This window comes from Tinamus guttatus, unplaced genomic scaffold, assembly GCF_059628265.1.
Source record: "Tinamus guttatus ecotype Peru unplaced genomic scaffold, ASM5962826v1 Tinamus_guttatus_pri_ptg000397l, whole genome shotgun sequence".
NCBI classification, from domain to species: Eukaryota; Metazoa; Chordata; class Aves; order Tinamiformes; family Tinamidae; genus Tinamus; species Tinamus guttatus.
This window is the reverse complement of record NW_028288931.1, coordinates 1062216-1080401: the sequence shown is the minus strand read 5'-3', so window position 1 is coordinate 1080401 and position 18186 is coordinate 1062216. Positions and strand designations below refer to the sequence as shown.

The 18186-nt window shown below is 47.4% G+C and overlaps 1 protein-coding gene across 1 annotated transcript in view; it reads right to left on the bottom strand.

Annotated features, from left to right (window-relative positions):
- Positions 1-18186, bottom strand: part of CSMD2 (CUB and Sushi multiple domains 2) — a 240890-nt gene that overhangs the window by 132167 nt on the left and 90537 nt on the right. The window contains 2 exon segments of the mRNA XM_088531067.1: positions 3901-3978; positions 8966-9078. Of these exon segments, the coding sequence (XP_088387193.1) occupies positions 3901-3978; positions 8966-9078 (191 nt within the window).

The window sequence follows — 18186 nt, the reverse complement described above, 5'->3', positions numbered from 1 at the left end:
GAACTGTCCAATTTTTAAATTACAGGCTCAAGGATCCTCCCTCCTGGACCGTGGAGGTGCTTTCCCCTCTCATTACTCCCTTCTGTTTTCAACAACCTTCCTCTGATGCATTCAGTAGCAGCCAGTTATGGTTGCTGTTGGCCAAAGCAATGTTCTCCATCTGCTGAACAAAGAACTAAGAGCATTCGTTAGCTCTCCACGTCTCCTCATGTTAATAAAGGAAGTTCAGTGGTAGATTCCCAAGGGACTTTTTTTTTTATATTGAACTTGAGTGTTAAATATGAGCTACAAGATAAAAGCAGCATCTAAAAAGGTTTTTTTTTTTTTTTTTTTTTTAACAAAAAAAAGTTTCTCAGCATGAGAAATACAGTAAAGATAAACAAGTGCACTCTTCTACTGAGGGAGGAAAAAAAGAAGTTTTTAGCGGTCATCAGTTGTTCTGAAGAGGTGAAATTATCCTCCGTGATCAAAGGTGGAAGTTACTGCCCGCACACATCTGCTGAAGCGAATGGCTTACGGAGGTCACCCCAGCACGAGGAGCGCGGGAGCCCCGCTGCTGTGTGCGCCGCCCTGCGCTCGCTGCCCGCTGCGCCCGCAGACCCCGGCACCGCGGACGTCTCCCGCCACGCGCGGTTTCACCTTCGGGGGATTCGCGACCCGTATTTCATCTCTTGTCATTATCTCAGAGGAGTTCAGGAGAAGGATACGAGCACAGGAGCGTTTACAGCCTTTCAGATTTTCACCATCCTTCGCAAATGGTTTTCCTGCAGCACGTCCCACTTGCGCCAAAGCCCACCTCTTCCAACGCCGAGGTGCCTCCTGCTGCTCCCCGGCGCGCCGGGAACGCAGCGCGGCAGAGAGCCAGCGGCGCGGCCACGGCTCGGACCTGCTGCAGGGCTGAACTTCCAGCAGCCTCCGCACACTTGGTTGTCACCTCAAACTGGTCGGTACTCCCCAAAGGATTTTGCACTTGTACATTTAACACACTTAGACCTGAAGATACACAGAGTTTGCACTACCTTATATGATCCTTTCTGGTAACATTCAGCAGTGCATTTTCAGGGTGGGAAAAGCCACCTTAGTGCTCTTTTCTCTAAGCAAAATATCATGTTTCTCATACCGTAGCAATGTGGAATATACACATTTACATACCGCATTCAATGTTCTAACTTTGTCATTGCTTACAGAGTACTACAAATGCAGGAACTGTCTCAGTAAGATAATCCCCTATAGGCAACCTCAATTTTAAAGCTGTATTTCTTACAGCTTATTCTCCAGAGCAGTATTTTTTCCCCTTCTAAAAATGATTAAAGCAAGACACCCAATTAGCTTTAGAGAAGGTGAGCACTATGAAGCACTCAAATTTCAGACAGACATGTTTGACTTCATCCATGCACAATTAGCACCTCCCCTCCCAATTCCATATTTTTCTATTTTTTTTTCTGAAATAATGTAACTATGATGTGGCTACATGTTGCCTCCACTTAGATATGCAAAACGCATGGGTTTTAATCTGGCCAGATACGATGTGATAGCTAATCACAACTTCGATTCAGCAAAGTACAGTTTATGGTCAGACTCAATGATCTTAAAGGTCTTTTCCAACCATAAGGATTCTATGACTCTAAAGTAAAAATCCTCTGAGAAACCTGCAGGATATTAAAGCAGGTAGCTGCAAGCTGCCTTTTTTTGTCCATAGATTTTTAAGTGAGAATTTTAAGACAGATGCAAGATCTACTTGGAAAAATAAGTAGTAAAGTGTTTGAAAATAAAGCCTGGTGAAGCACTAGCTTTTATCAACAGACACACAAATTTCTGAATTTCTGATGTTCAAGCCACACGAAATGATAAGACCAACAACCACCAAACTTCAAGGACCTTTAATCAGCCTCTTCCTGCTGTGGAGTTATTCTGATGCGTACGCAGATTCACAAGCACATGTAAGCTGGAGGGAAGATGGGGCATGGCTACCCATGCAAGCCAAAAAAGGCAAGGGAAAAGGAAGATAACATTTCGGGCTCCATTTTCTGAAGATAAACCATTTTCTGGAGGCATCTTCTCTGGAATCAGCATTTCTGAAGTTGAAAATTTACTGTAAGAAAAGTGTGACAGCAGAAGGCTGTGCAAGATAGAGGTTAATCTGGGTTTAAAGCCCAGACAGTGGAGAGAGGCTCTCATGGAAGGGGCTGGAGACACGAGGGTTGTGGCAGGCACCATGCTGGAAACGGAGAGGAATTGGGCCGCAGCACTGTGGCCGTGTGTGCGACCGCAGCTTAACGGCTTGCAGGCTAAGCTGCCTCCCTGCGCTCTGCTGTTTGCCTTATCAAATATGACAAGATTAGCGCGACACAGGATGCTGAATTGGCAGCTCTGAAGACTGACGCGCGTGCCCCATCGGGCGAGGTGGCCTGGGCCGCAGCCGCTTCCTCCGCTTCGGCCCTCCCCATGGAGTAGGACTGGGACAGGAAGGGCTGCCTGGTGCCGCTGGCATCTCCTCTGCAACCTCCTTTGGGTCCTAACGACACCACTCAGGGTGACTCCCACCAAGCGGCAGTCCAGCATTCCCAGGAAGGGCTATTTTCCACAACACCCACAGTCTTAGGGAAAGTAAGCAAGTAACTCCAAAGCAGGCTAACACCTGCACGCAGCGAAGACCCCTGCCCACCCCAGGGACCAAGACAGCTCCTGCTTTCCTCTGGACCTCCAGACAACACACGACAAAAGCCAGGGGTATTTTCCAACATAATCTCATTCTCAGTTAAGTGAACTATTTATAGTATCCCAAAAGGTCAAATGAATTCCACTTGTCAAGAATATTTCACAGGACTAGGAATCTCTCGGACACAGGTTTTCCTGAAAATTAGTTCTCCGTAAACAAGCTTCACCATTTGCTGCTCTGGAGATTCGGGGCAATTTGCACCCTGGTATTTCGTTACCTTTCTGAGCTTTTCTCCCAAATAACCAGAGACTCTAAGCCCTCTCGTGTGAGCCTGCAAGAGAGCTGACTTCATTTTTCAATGACAGTGAGTGATGTTTTAAACTATGTTTTAAATTCAGTTCATCCATTTTCCTTAACTGAATTTTGCACCTGAAACTCAGGAAGTGAAATGGGTCTAATGGACTATGCAACACAATGATTATACCCTCTCCTCTAAAGCTATTTTAAGTGCCACATTCTGCTCCCATTTGGATTTCTATAAAATTCAACACATAGTCCAAACCTCTCCATCCTCTTAAGAGCCCAGGCATCTGTCCAGAATCACGTGTGAAACAACTTCTGATCCCAGAAGCACTATCAGTAAAGATGAGCAAACCTAATGGATTCACTACTGCAAGAGAAAGCCACAGCAGTGGCAAAGCGACACTCTGAGCACCCCCCATCACAGACGCTGCCCACGCGACGTGCTGAAGGCGAGTGACTTAATGGGCAATCGTTAAAGCTGGTGTTGTAAGCTGTCACACAGAAAAGCAGTAAGATTCTTCTGCAAGGAGCAATAATTAAATAAAATGTAGAGAGCAAGACACTGCTATTGCTTCCCTGAGTTTTCCGTAATTCCTTATCTCAACTCCTAATTTTACAACAAAAATACTAATTCAATTTTCAAAATTGTTCACCTTTTGACACTTTCCAGACCAAAGTAATGAACCCTGAGCTGCCCCTGAACGGGAAGCATACAGTATATATCAAATGCGCACGCACCAATCCCCTGCGTTCCCACTCTGAGGGGTTAGTAAATGCTTGTGAATAGAGCACTGGGAGGAGTGATGCAGTAATGCAGAGGGAGGAGAGGGAGCAGCATTTAAACTTTCAAGAGTGACAAAGTTTTAGAGATTACTGAAGTCAAATGAAATGTGCAAGGAGACCATTCGAGAGAGTGTAAGGAGGAGCAGGGAACTTACATACTGATGTCTTCTGGTTGTTGTCCTTGCTGGGCATTAGCTTCACCCCTCTGGACTTCAGTTCAATTTGTTTTTTGACTAGAGAGAATTAAAACAGAGACAAGGTTAACCTTAGTATTCGAGATTACTGTGAAAGAAAATGAAGCACCAACTATGTACCACCCACACTGCAGGATACCCTGCATTTTCCTCCAACAGGCTGGATCAACCTGGAGTTTGGCAAACGCTCCGCTACTCCCGAGCTAACAGGCCCTGCCCTCCCCGAGCCGAGAGCTGCTCGGGTTAACTGGCACCAGCCTCGCGGGCTGCACTCGGCTCCGGCACAGCACGACCGTCCCAAGCCCTCAAAGCCTTTAGGGTTCACTTTAATTTACCTCCATCAAGAGTTGGACTCATGTCTCTGGGGATCTGAGCTGAAGTGACCCAATTTGAACAAGGAGATTGGGAATAGCAACCACCCCCTCTAACCTAGTCCATTTTGCTTAGCAAGCTGAAAGCGGGAACGGCCAAGTGAGAAGCTTGAGAGTCTGAGGATGCCACAAGTGTAATGCTGGGCAAAGTTCCACCCAGTTCTGCTGCTGTGGTTAGTGCAGAGCCAGGAGCCAGCCAAGTCCTCCGTGACTCTGGAACATGGCACTCGAACGCGCGATAACCCCAGCACTGGGCACATGCTCTAACCAAACAGCACACCCACAACCGCCACGAAGATTTCAAAGCAAGAGCCACATGAAAACCACATTATCGACGAAGAGGAGTACAGACTTACAAACTCCCTCTTCATAGTCACCAGCAGATCAAAGACAAAAGGTGCATGAAGGCCCCACCACGGCTCCTGCTGCAACCACTGCCCTCCTCGCCAGAGCTCAGCCAGAAGATGAGGTTACACATGAGGGCACTGCCCGGGTTTCTACCGCTCCAGCCCCAAGAGTGCCCCGTACTTCTGCTCAGGATAAAGACTCACAGCCCATCTGAGCAAGCGCTCGTTTCCGTGCGCCTCTGGCTGCTGCTGGGGCTCTCTGCACCCAAGAGGGTTTTGCACAAGCTGTCCGAGGCAGAGGCACCCAACTCCTCCCTGCACTATGAAGTCAGGTATTTTTGACTAACGAAGAGCAAAATTTTCCCTGGCATAATGGAAGCTAATGTGGTTAAAGAATAACTTCACATCTGAAAGCGCAATGTCCAAAATCACTTCGTAGGATCCCTTCTCTGATGAGTCAGTTCTTATCTACGGAAGAAAGCAGCCCATCTTCCACTTCAAAATGTTCTTTTCTTGTTCTTTATCTTGTCTTACTTTCATCTCTAAATTAGCACATTTCTGAGACAATGTTGTCAAGAAAAATTACCAATATAACTAACAAGTTTTTTAATCATGCTTTTGCGGTTCAAAAAAATCTGTTAATAGCATCTGTTTGCAGGAGCATCAGACAGGGAGATGTCAAGCATTGTGCCTTGAAGCTTACCTAAGGTAATGGTTTTCTACGCTAGAGGCTGGGCTGCAGTTTTTTGTTTGTTACATGGCTACAGCTTTGTCTTTTCTTTAAGTAATGCAGTTATAACTTCAAACTGAGGGCCACATTAGCTTAAAAACATTCATGAATAAAAATTTATGCTGCTCGTGGCTTTCTTACGGGCATTAATATCTTTAATCTGATGTGGGTTTTTTTTTTTTTTAAAGAGAGAAAAAATAATTTATAGAATGTTGACTTGAAGCAAATTAAGACAGTGATTTCCCTTGAAGTGTAATCCACCTGCAAAGGCACCAAGGGAAAAGCGGCGGCAGCAGCAGCTCTGAAGGGCTGAAGCGGCGCCGGGTCTCGCTGGCGCTGCGGCCTGGCGCTGCCAGGAGCGCATGGGCCCATCGCGGGGTTCTCCACGAACGCGCGACGTCGGGAGCCAGGAGCGCGCTGCGGAAACCACAGCCGCGGGGGGAGCTTCGGCAAGCTGGCTCCGGGCATTTCCGTGTGCCGAAGGCGGCCAGCAGCCTCGGCGGGCGACCACGGCCTCGCACGGCGCGTTGGGGTGCAGCAACTCGCCCCGTTCTGTCATCCCTTCCCAAGGTGGCTTGCTCACGAGGCGGTGCCTGCAACAAATGCTACCCTATTCCTGCCTTTGCCTCGTGCTCAGGTGCGCCCAGAGTTGCACAGCGTATGCTATAACTGTGATAAGGCCCAAAGATGAGATCCAAGATGAAGACTGGCAGATCTTCCAAAGATGAAACATCTATATTTATCGATATATCTACCCTTAAATGCCTCTTATGTGGTGTAATATGTGGAAAATAATTTAACAGACCATTACTACAGACAACTGGCCTGCTGATACTCAGCACTCTGCTACAGCTTGACTGGGCTGAAACTCGCCCACATTCATCTTTCCCTCTCAGGGTGGAGGACAAAAAGGGAAGGGAAAAGAAAGGAGAGGGGAGATCAATAAAAAATGCAATTACATGCTGGTAACAATCAGCTAGAAAGCAATTTGGGATCCTATTTATGTAATGAAATATATGCTGGAGAGATGGACTACAACAGCCAGATCATCATTTAGATCTGTTTAGCATCATTTGAAATTCAGCAGCTCTTTCATTACCTTACTTAGGGTACCTCGTCACTAAGAAGATGAGTGATGGTGTTGGGGTTAGAACCCTGGCATCCCACTGCCCGTGCATCTCCAGCGTGGTTTACCACCCACAGGTATGTGGAGCCTTTGGGGGGAACGAAGAGGGAAGGAGTAATACACAGGAGGAGGAAGAAAATCCAATTCATTAACTTCTCTACAGGTCCCTTTTCATCTGCTTTCACGGGATGTGGGAACACAGTATTTGCAAGACTGCAAGATTCACCTTACATGAAAGCACTAGGAAAGGAAAAATATCTCCCATCTCCCTGGAAGGGAATTAATTTACTATATTCAACATAGGGGGAACTTGCATACAGGCGATTGTATCTAACCTTGCTTCCACATTCATAAGAGATTTCCAAACTAGGGCATGGATTAGAAAGAGCTGAAAAGCAGCATACAAAGAAAGTGTTCTGCTAAGAGTGAACATCAACGTGAAAACACATTGGAAGGGGAATGAGTTTCTTACAGATTATCAGCAAGGCCAGATACTGTCTCAGAGGATGCAGGATGTTAATAAATTACAAACATATCACTGGAAGGCAGACAAGAAATCAGATTCATTCTAATCTGCTCTTCTTCCTCCTCTTAGACAATCCCAAGGTCAATTTACATCTCTAGTGCTAAAAACACACTTTATTTGCTCTACTTCATATAGCCTTACCTATCCCATTTTGTATCTATTTATTTATTTACCTGTCTGTATTTAAATATTTATGTTCAAACAAGTCTCTGTTCCTCTGAAAAGGTTTACATTGAGCTTTCTGAAGTTGTGCTGGTATCTTTAATGTCCTATGCACACCGACCGCATTGATTGCAACAATCCTACCTGCATGTCTGGTGGGTGGTTTGTTTTGAAGTACCAAAAGCTCCTCTAAGAGGTAGTACAAACCTGACAACAAGACGGGTTATGAACACAATTGCCTATTTGGATGGTTCGAACAAAGGTCTCAAAGCAACTTCTGCTTTTTTGGAAACATGTGAATACATAAAAATCTCTGTGCAGAAACTGCAGCACACAAGTGCCTGACGAATGGGTGCCAGCGAGGTGGAGGTCCTGCCTCAAGGCCATTTCAAGAGCACATTTTTAAGTTCATCTTTTAAGCACTAAATACACAAAAGCACAGCTCATTATATCTAACAAAACAGTTTCCAAGCAGGATGCTAGATTAGAACCCCCTGACATTTATCTAATCAGAGGAAATTATAACATTAATCTTTTCTATTTAAGAAAAAAAGGATGATTCAGACAGATGTTTTAATAGAAAGCAGCAATCATGACTGCAAAGGAAAATGTCATATCAAGAGCCATCAGTTGCACACATTCGTTTCTGCTATTAAGAAAAAAAACAGAGACTTTGTTTTAAATATTTAAAAATTGTGGTTATAGAGGAAGGAAAGGGAAGTAATGATGGTGGCCGCAGCCACCGAGCACTTTCAAGCCCTGTGTGAGGAGGGTTCTGCCGGTTCCGAGTCACATTCCCTGGACACGCATTCCAGCTTCCTCCTCGACCACAGCAGAGGACCAAGGGCCGGAGTCTCGCACAGCTCCCAGGCCTCTGCCGACCACCTCTGCCTGCATCCCGAGCGGTTGAGACTGCAAAGTGCACCTCTCTCCATTTCTTATCCCGGTGAAGCCTGCTGCACATTCCTGCACAACAACAGTTAATAACTAAGCAACACCCTGCAAGAAGGTGAAAGAGCAGCGTGTTCCCAGCTCCGCTCCCGCCGCCTCCTCGTGCCGCTGCGGGTCATCCCGTTCCACTGCAGACCTGCCACTGGCCTGTCCCTCCTATCCAGGTTCTCCTACAGTTCCCACCGCTGACAAGACCACAGACCAGAGATGATGCTGCGTTTGCTTTAATGGCCTCACTGCTGTACGCAGAGCTAATTGATTTTTTTGAACCATCATTTCCGGAAAGGCAGTGGTTTGATCTCCAGTTTACGAGACTGGCAAATCACCTAATTGTAGCTTCCTCCAACTGCCTCCAAACCTCGTAGCAGCATCTCGCCTCCACTTGACTCATGTCCCCCATCAGCATTTCCTCTGTCTCAACAGCATCCTAAGATCCCAGTAGTGAAATTCTTCCCTCTACAACCAACCAACAAATACAGGAGAGCCTGCAGTTCACTCAAAAGAGGCCAGGGTGGCTCCCGCTCCAGCAGTGCCACCGAGCAGAGCTCCTCGCTGCCCCTGCACTGCTGAAGCCACAGCACATCTACGGCTGCTAACGAGGCACCCAGTGCAAACGAACCTTCCAGCAGCACGTGGGCATTCACACAACACTGCCCACAGCACCAGACGTGAAAGAGCCAGGATGCCTGGCTGGAAAATAACGTTAAGAGGTTACAGAAAAATCACATAACAATTAATTACAGATTCTTGGAGGACAAACAAAATAGGTAAAATACGCACTGCAAATAGGCAGACTGAGTAATAACCATTTACCTTGATATTGGGCGCTGAACCCCTTTTGCCTGTGGTTGCCGTCCGACGTGAAGTGAAGCCGCAGCCAATTTTTACTGCTGATAACTGGGGCAGGCAGATTCATTCCAGTAAACCTGAAAGGAAGCAAACAGTAAAAGGCAAACATTATTTTGACATCTAAGTTATATTCCAAAGCCTGTCTTTCAAGTTGTCTCCTGCAGCTACCTGCTCCAAGAAAGCACCCCCTGCGAAGCCGGGTGCAGGACAGCCCGACCTGCACGGGGATAGAGACCTGTCCCTGGGGCAGATGGCCAAAAGGGGCAGTCGAGAGACTCAAACCTGCTCCTACACCACACAGAGGATGAGCAAAGAGTACAAAATAACCCTAAGCTTGTTGCTTTGTGTCACCTTTTGTGCCTTCTCGCTATCACATGGAGAGAACAGGCACGTGGCAGTGAACGCTAACACCAAGGGTATTAACATCGAGCAAGACGAGCTCAGTTCTCAAGCTCATTCGGTTCCCGCCTTCATGTTGGGTTCAGCCTGCTAATAAAAATGTTTAATTTAACTGAGAAAGCAAAAGGGTTGCACACGTGGCTTTCCTTTACTGGAAATAGCTAGCAAGAAGCAATGATTCACGATCTAACCCAACCCAGAGAAGATTACAACCATCAAACCTGAGGTGGGAAGCTCCACAGTCCATTAATAGTCATTTCGGCAAGTGTTCTCTTCCTACTACCCCCTCTCAGTCCCCAATTACTGCTGTTTGCTTTATTAAATTCCAGGAAAGAAAAAGCCCATAATCCTTGGCTGGGCTGTCACATGCCAAGTCTTAGTCCGGAACAAGGTTTACCTAAGTCACAGCACCCTTGAACCGAGCTATATAATGGTTAACATTAACCACAGCAAGGCAAACAAACCCACTATGACCAAAGTCATTACCAATCCTATTACCCTTAACAAAGCCCATTTTCATTTTTTAATCATAGACCATCACTTACTTAAAAATTACTGCTATTCCAGTTCCTGTTCTTTTTCAAGTGAAGGCAAAAGGATTCTATAAATCTATTCAATTCACAGGGATATTTCAAATTTTATAACTACACTTTTTCAAGACCAGGACACCCAGGAAAGCATTTTAAGTCCTTCACTGATTTAACATGTCCAAAGGTAAGTTCTAAAGCAAACAAGAGAATGCAAAATGATACCTGGCAGTATATTTATTAATGGTAGATGAACTTCAATATTCCACTTGTTAATGAAGTAGTCAAGATAATTATAACGCATAACTAATGCATCTCTGCCACCTACAGTACAGACTTTAAAGCATGCACTAACTCCTGCAGTAGGCTGAATTCTGCATAATTATCAAGTGTGACTGGAAACATATTTCTTATACTACAGAACTAAGCTTACACCTGATCATTTATCTATTGATTATTTTCATTTCATTCCTGCAGAGCCTTTTGGAAGGCAACGTGTTATCAAACTAAACTCCCTATGTCATTCTTCTAACCTTGAGTAACTCAAAGGTAGCTGAATCAATTTAATTTGAAACTTCTCCAAATAACTAAGTTCAAACAATTGTATTTTGGGCTGCGACCAATCTTGGGATGTCTAAAAGCAATTCTGAGAAAGTTACTGTGCCTGGTTGTTATGACAACATGCTTAAACTTAATACTCTTGCCCCCAAAGGTTATTTTATTATTCATTCTGAATCAACAGTCAAACTCCTCATAAATAATCTCTAGGGATGCACAGCCAAATTCTGCTTCCATAACTGCGCAGAGCTCAGTAATTCAATTACCTGATATAAGAACCAGGGAACAATAAAGTCAACCTGCCTGACTGAGGCAGGCTTTGCCCTCGCCCGCTGCCGCTTCCATATCCACCCACCCTAGCACCGTACTTAACCCTTGCTTTTAGGTGGACAAGTGATCCTGGGTACATGAACTTAAAAGCTAGACTTCTCACAGTGCAATGATGTAGTATTTTGGAAATCAATTAGAAAAAATAATGGACTGCACTTCTTGCTACCTTTACGATAGTAGGAAAAATCACTACAGGCAAAAGCAAGAATACAGAAAAACAGTCAATCAATGAGCACTGTGCCCCCCTGTGCCCTGCTGATGAAAGGATTACAGCAGATTCAGAGGGAAAGAAAATGGCTCCCTGCGTTCCGCCACGGGAACTCATCGACGCCACGCGTTCCCCCCTGGAGACGGGGACAGTGTTCGGAAAGGACTGAGCGAGCCACAGAACCGCTCTGCGGCTCCCAGCTCTGCATCGAGCAGCGCTTAAGCTCCCAGAGGCAGGAGGGTTCTCCAGGGCTCCCTTCTCCTCCCTCTTATCTTCCTATCGCTTTTAGTTCTGACAAAGCGGCTTACTGCTAATGCCAGGCTGCAGGTCATGGTATTTGTCACTGTTTCAGACCGTGGGTCATGCTGGTCATCGCGATCCAATTCACACTTTGCACCAAAGCAAGAGCCGAGACAGGCCGATAAGGAAAGCAAAGGAGGAGCTGCTCCCTTCAGGCCCACGACTCTGTCAGGGCTCACTCTGCTGAGCTCCAGATCCCAGGGATCGCCGGGATGCACAGACAACACCAACAGCTCGGGAAGAAAAATCACAGACACAAAAGAAGGGACACAAATGGTGTCAAATCACCGCTGAGCCAAAGATGCTGGCAGCAGGACACAAGCACTGGGGATCGAGCCTTGGCAAAGCAAGTGCTCACTGAGGTCTTTGAATTCTGCCCTTTTTTTCTCCTCTTCTAAACAGGACCGGTAATAATCCACCTTTCAGGAGGGGTTTTGAGCACACTAACTTCTCCGCAGGTGAGGAGCATTTCAAATCTCACCACTAAATTGCTTTTTCAGGCAGCACATAAGAATAGTCAATGGAATCTGGTTCAGGAAAATAAAGGCCTTCCCTTTTAATTAGCTTAATTGCTTGCAGAGCTTTCACTCCAGGGTCTGCCCTGGCACCCCAGGAGGGAGATGCCCACAGGACGCAGACGGGACGTGAACCCAGCAGCGCCGCCAGCCCTCACAAGCCCAGCGCACCCGGCATCTTGCACAGCACAAAGCAGCTCAGTGGAACACTTTCTGACAGCTAGGCTTGACTACAAGGCTCCCACAGGTTTAAAACAAACACTAGGAAGCATTAATGGTTAATTGATAATGGAATATTTAATTACAGATAAACACAGGCGAACTGCAGCAGCCACATGGGCTCCGCATGCAAATGCCGCGGTGTGAAGGCTGCTCGGCAGGAGAGGCCAAGGCGCCACCGCCCGAGCGTGAGGACGGGCTCCGGCAGGAGGGACCTCGCCCTGCGCGGACGCGTCTGCGAGGGGCTCGCGGCGGCGCCACCTCCACCTGCTCGAGGCCACGCTGGGTCCTGCGTAAGCCCCGAGCTGCCTGGTTGTCTTTCGGCAAGAAGGAAGAGCCACCTTGCAGAGGCTCCGAGATGCCCAGAGCTAATTAAAAGCAGCAGACGCTTCTTCCCACGTCGCCCGCTACGCATCCCTGCTACGTGATGTGCAGTGAATTTGCAACACCTACCATCAGCCTAATACACAACTGAATTTCTGATTGTCTAGTGAGTCATGTAAACAAAGCCCCTGCACTTTGGACCTTTGCCCATTGTATTTTTTCGAGACTTCTGTTTTTGTTTTCCTAATAAGGCGTCTATCAGTAACTTGGGAAACTTCAACATCCCTCTGTCTGTCTGCTCCCCATCTCCTGTCTTTCCTTGCTGCTCTCGGCAGCAAAGCTGAATCACTGCATTAAATATTCAGCTTCCTGAATACAGCAATATGTTAGCTGGAATTCCAAGCCTTTAGAGTGACTAGCTTTGCAAGGGAAGTTTTTTAAATCAAATCAATAACCATTACCCAGTGACAGAAGGCAGGACCCGTTCTATGTTCAGCACCTTTTCAAACCATGAGCGCTGCAGAGAGCGGAGCTTCCACTCTAAAATTTCACCACCTTGGCTTTTTCAGCCTGACAACACAAGGTAAAGGAGGCATAGGAAGCAAACTACCATTTTCATCTCCTGTCTTCTCTGAGTATATATAAAAAGGGAAACTAAAAAGCTGCTCTGTGTTTTTATTTAAGTGAAATTGAAGCCTCCAAGTTAAACCCAGCTCCTCAGCATCCTCCACTGCATAATGCAAAAAGATTAATGGCATCAAAACTCTTCTGTAAAGCATGTTTTTCCCAAATAAACTTCATTTCTTCATTAACTTCAGTTCTGCTTCATTCCCGCATTTCACATAAGAATTCTGGCATGGTTACAGCACTTGAGCCATTCCTCCCTTGGCACAATTAGCATTACTGAGTATGGACGGCGCTGATGATCTGCATTCACGCACCATTATCTATTTACAATCCGTATTCCTGCTTTAATTTGGTTTTGCATGGGGAAAACGACAGGGGAAAGAGAAGAGAGAGCTCAACAAAACATGCGGAAGCGTGCGGGGAGCGCGGGAAGAGAGGAAGGAGCTAAGCAGACAGGAGAGCCGATTTTAACCTCCCCGATATTTGATTAGCAGGAATTTGATCTCGGCACTTCCTGAAGAACCCTAATGCTGAATGCACCGAGCGGCAGGGCCAACAAACCGCGAGAGGAAGCAGAGCGGAAGGCGAGAGCCGCTGCGGGGAGCGCCCTGCTTTGAGCTGGGGGCAGGCTGGCTCTCCAAGGGGCGCGCGCCCCAGCACGCTCCGCATGCCACGCGGCCAGCCACCAACTTCCTTGTTTTCCCCAAAGAGCCCACAGAGATAAAGACAAAGGAATACCATTAGCTGGAATATCATTAGCTGCTTTTGTCCTCGCTGAAGGAGGCTGTTCCTCAAGGTTACTCCAGCTCTCTAGGAAAAGGCAGCAGCATATCATGGTTCTACGCATTATTCACTTCACCTGTATCTTTAACTTTTCATCCAGACACTGCTCAAGTTATCCCAAGAGCTGAATTAATCACCATTAATTTTGAGCACCTTATTTCTGCATGGCTCATCCCTCACAGTATCCTGGAGCACCTCTACACCTCAGTTTTCCCTGACAAGAGCCCTCCTTCCACAACAGGCTTCCACAAGGATAGGGAATAACGGCATCACGTTTCCGCTGCTGGCGGTGCCTGAAAACCCGCCTGCGAATGCTCAACGCGAACGCACGGCCGTGCCGGAGCGGAGCCGGCAGCGCGCGGGCCCCGGCACGGAGCGCTCCCGCAGCCGGGCACGGATTAGCTCGTCACACCTCACTTGTCCTTTTTTTTATGGAAGATGGAAGCATTTCCATGCAGTAGAAAACCCTCTGTCATCAACGTCAAGTTTAATTACTGTCTGTTCCCAGATAAATCTGCTCACTAAAAACGAATCAATACTTTTTTGCAGGAGACTTTACACTGAAGTTCTCAATTCTTCATTTCTTCAAGTGACATTTCCCTAGCTCATGTTTAAACGCATCTAAACCAAATCCTTGGCTGACATGAGTCAATGTAGCTCCAGTGGAGACAACAAAGGCAAACTAATTTACACGATCCACAGGATTTGACATAATCTAATTTACCATTTTTTCTTGCCTGCTAACATGTCAGAATTATTTCACACTTACAGCCCTGAATTCTGGTGAATCTCTACGCTACCAAACAGTCATGAGCCCTGGTGCAGCAACGAGCAGAACGCAGGGGCTGGTCAATCGAGGCAGATGCAAAGCGGCCCCGCAGGCCTGGAAGCAGCAGCTCCTCTTGGCCCCGCGGAGCCCCTGGCAGCCACCACGACGCGGGGCCGGAGGAGACCCCAGCGCAGGAGCAGACGCGCTGCCCGGCACGCGCGCACCCGAACAGCTTCACTGCAGCAATGCCATTTGGTTCCAGTCATACCAGAAGAAAGATAACAAACATGATTATATTTATTCAGGAGAAAACAAACACTAATTCAACACAACAGAGCAGCTCATGCAATTGAAGCTTACTAATGCTGCACTGCAAATCCCCCAAAGAGATCTGCTACAGCTTTATTACAATTTCCTAAAAACCTTTCTGCCTTATTATCAAGGCTGAGGAGATTGTTTTTCTCAGAGCAGGCAGCGTTAGATGTGTTGATAGTGAGAGACACTATATTTATTACTAGATAAACAACAACCATTTCCATCACTGTGTGCACAGATATACTCGTGTCTTTGTCAGTCTAACAAAGCACTTAAGTTCCATTAATTCTGGGCTCCTTATCAAGGGATTCAGCTGGAAAGCCATAGGGTACCTTTATGCAACGGTCAGCCACAAACCTCTGAAGACTGAGCCCCCGAGCAGTTGCCTCGGTGTTTTCCAGGCGAGAGCAGCAGTGGCTCCGTGCCAGCCGCGTCACCTCGCTTCCCAGCGCTGCGGGGTCGGGGCTGCCACCTTCCCCGGCCAAGGGCCACCCAGACCGAGGGCGCCAGGCCTGGCCACAACCCGAGGCGGGACCGGAGCAGCTCCTGGCTGTCCTCCCCTTCCCTCCTGGGGACTCAGCCGGTACAACCTCTACCACCAGACTCGCTACCAAACGGCCTGAGCTGGGCGCCTGGGAAGAGCAAAGGGACCTCTCTAGGGCAGCTCTGGGAGGCTCTAAAGCTTTGGAAGGAAAAGCATCTTTACAAGTGAGGTGGAAAGGAGGATGTCACATACAAGCACACAGTGACCTCTCTGAGGTCCTGAATGCTGCTTACAAGCTTTACACCATGTTCAGCAGTTTAGCCACAGGGAAGCCACAAAACACTGCAGTGAGCTGGGTGTCACGGGCTGTCACCAGGTGCCCACGTCCCCTCTCATGCCCCAGCTGCTGCATGCCTCTTTTTTTTTTTTGTAGTTTCTACAACATCGCTAAGAGTCACCGAAACCAGGGGGAAAACAACAAAGATCTGCAAACTGAAGCTTACGTTACTGCCAGTGCCGAAAGTACTGCAGCCGCGGCTGCAGGAATCACAGGGAACAGCGGGGCAGCCCCGGGAGCGGGAAGGCCACCAGCAAGCGCAAGTTCTCTGAGGCAAGGACTATTTTCTGGCTCTGCATTTAGCACAGTGGGACGTGAGCACGACTGGAGTCTCAACCCAAGACTGCAACTCTATACTGATAACAAGTAACACCAAATGCCGAAACACATCTTTGCAGGCACAGTACTTCCGTCTCCCGCTTAAAGATGAAGAGAAGTGATGGGCTGTGCAACACAGGGAGGTGATGAAGCCTCCGGAGGCAGGTGTAAGTCAGGTCTAATGGCTCCTGCCTCCGGGCACAAGTCTGAACTAATCTGGTGACAGACAGTCCCGCGGGGCTGAGCGGCTCCAGCCCTCGACCTGCGAATCAGGCACTGAGTGATGGTGGCAGCATCGGGCAGCGTCGGGAACAGCACGTCCTGCTTGCTGCTCTCATCAAATCAGGAGAGGCTGAAAAGAGTTCTACTCATTATTTTGAAGTGTGCATGAACTTAGAAGTCTGGCGACAACCTGCCCGGCCCAAAACTAGAGCCTGTACTTGCTTGCATGGAGCTCCCAAGCCTCCTTCAGCACTGCCCGCTCTGGCCTGGGAGCAGGACAAAGTGCTGTCCTGCTCTGGGAAGCGCACGGAAAGCTGGACCTCAAACCCACCACATCCATCGCCTCCAGGGACCTGCATTTCCCATCCTTCCTGCAGGCTCAGCCGTCAGGGCCAGGACTCTCTCACCTCCTTCTCCTATCAGGAGGAGTTTCCTGCTCCAGCCTCCCGCTCGCTCGCAGAGGAAGCGCCTGCCCTGCCTCCTTGGCACAGCCCCACGTGTTTGTGTAGCGCCCGCGTCCGCCTTCATCACCTCTTACATTCATCTCCATGGCAATTTTCTTTCCCAGACATTGCTAGCTGCCTTTCTGGGAATTTATTTCCAATCTTGTATTTATTCAGATCTGGCAATCCCCCCACATGCAACAGCTGCTGGAAAATTATATTTATGTCGTTAGGAAGCAATACAACAGTCTGAAGAACTCATTCATAAAGCTTGGAGAGGTTTGCTAGAAATTAGGATTTTTTTTTAATTAAGCTCTCCAATTCCCAAATAAAGATCCCAGGCAACAGTAACGAGGCAACACTGTTTTGTCCTGTGCTGCATCCCTCCTACCAAACCCTTCCCTATTTGCCCAACCTTTTGTTCATCTTTCCGTTGTCACTCAGGCACCAGATCATTGGTTTTCCACCTCTCTCCTGTTTGTAACAGCAGCATTTAAGGCTTGTCCTTACATATGAGCTTTCTCTAATGACTTGCTCAATCACAGAACTCAATCCTGTGCTTCCAGTTGCCAAATTTAAGCTTTAAAACACTTAAATAGATATCTGACAGATGCAATATCCTGTTCTCAAATAGGGAATTATGTAAAAATACCTTCTTCCACCCTTTAGCAAGAAAATCCCCAGAACAGCAATGCTCTTGAAATCAGCCAGTACAAGGAGGTCAGGAAAGCATGCACATTAACAGCACCTAATACTTCAGAGCTAATTCCTACCACGTTCAACAAGGCACATGGCAAGCAAGTCAGAGGATGGTGGTGGTTTGGTGCTGTAAGAGAGGAAACAAAAACTTGCAGTTAGGCAGGGCTCTGCGACAGACGGGGCCAGGAGCCAGGCGTTCTCCAGCCATGAGCTCCCTGCAAAAGCACAGCGAGACATTTTAATTGTAACTTAAGGGAAGGATCCTTTGCAAGCAGGTTAATCTTGTCAGACGAAGCACACGAAACGCTGCCTCTCTGCAAGCGCTCGTGGCAGGAGCACTACACCCACAGCAGCAACGTGCCCGCGCAGGTACAGGCACGTGCGGCTACAGCGTCGGCAAGCGCCACCCAACACGAGGCCCTTCCAGGAAACACCCTTGGTCCTGGGCGCACCCTGCCCGCACCCTCTGGTTGAACACGAGGCTGCTGCTTCATCTCCAGTATGAACCACTGTGATATTTTATGCCTGCAAAGAGGTTGCAGGGGCACAGGAAGAAAAAGAATTAAATTACTCTCCAAGGTCATTCCAGCAGACTTGCAGTAAATGAGGCCTCCCTGAGGATTCATAAAACTGAAATATACATATCCTGTATATTAAAACTTGAAGGGGGAAAAAAGAGAGATCAAATATTATTAAAGCTCTGAGTGAGAGCTATAAAAGACAGGAAATCCAGTGTTAAGTCAAACACTGCATAGAATTCAAGAGGAGGAGGAAAAGATGCAGATAAAGATGGCTTGCAAAACTGAGT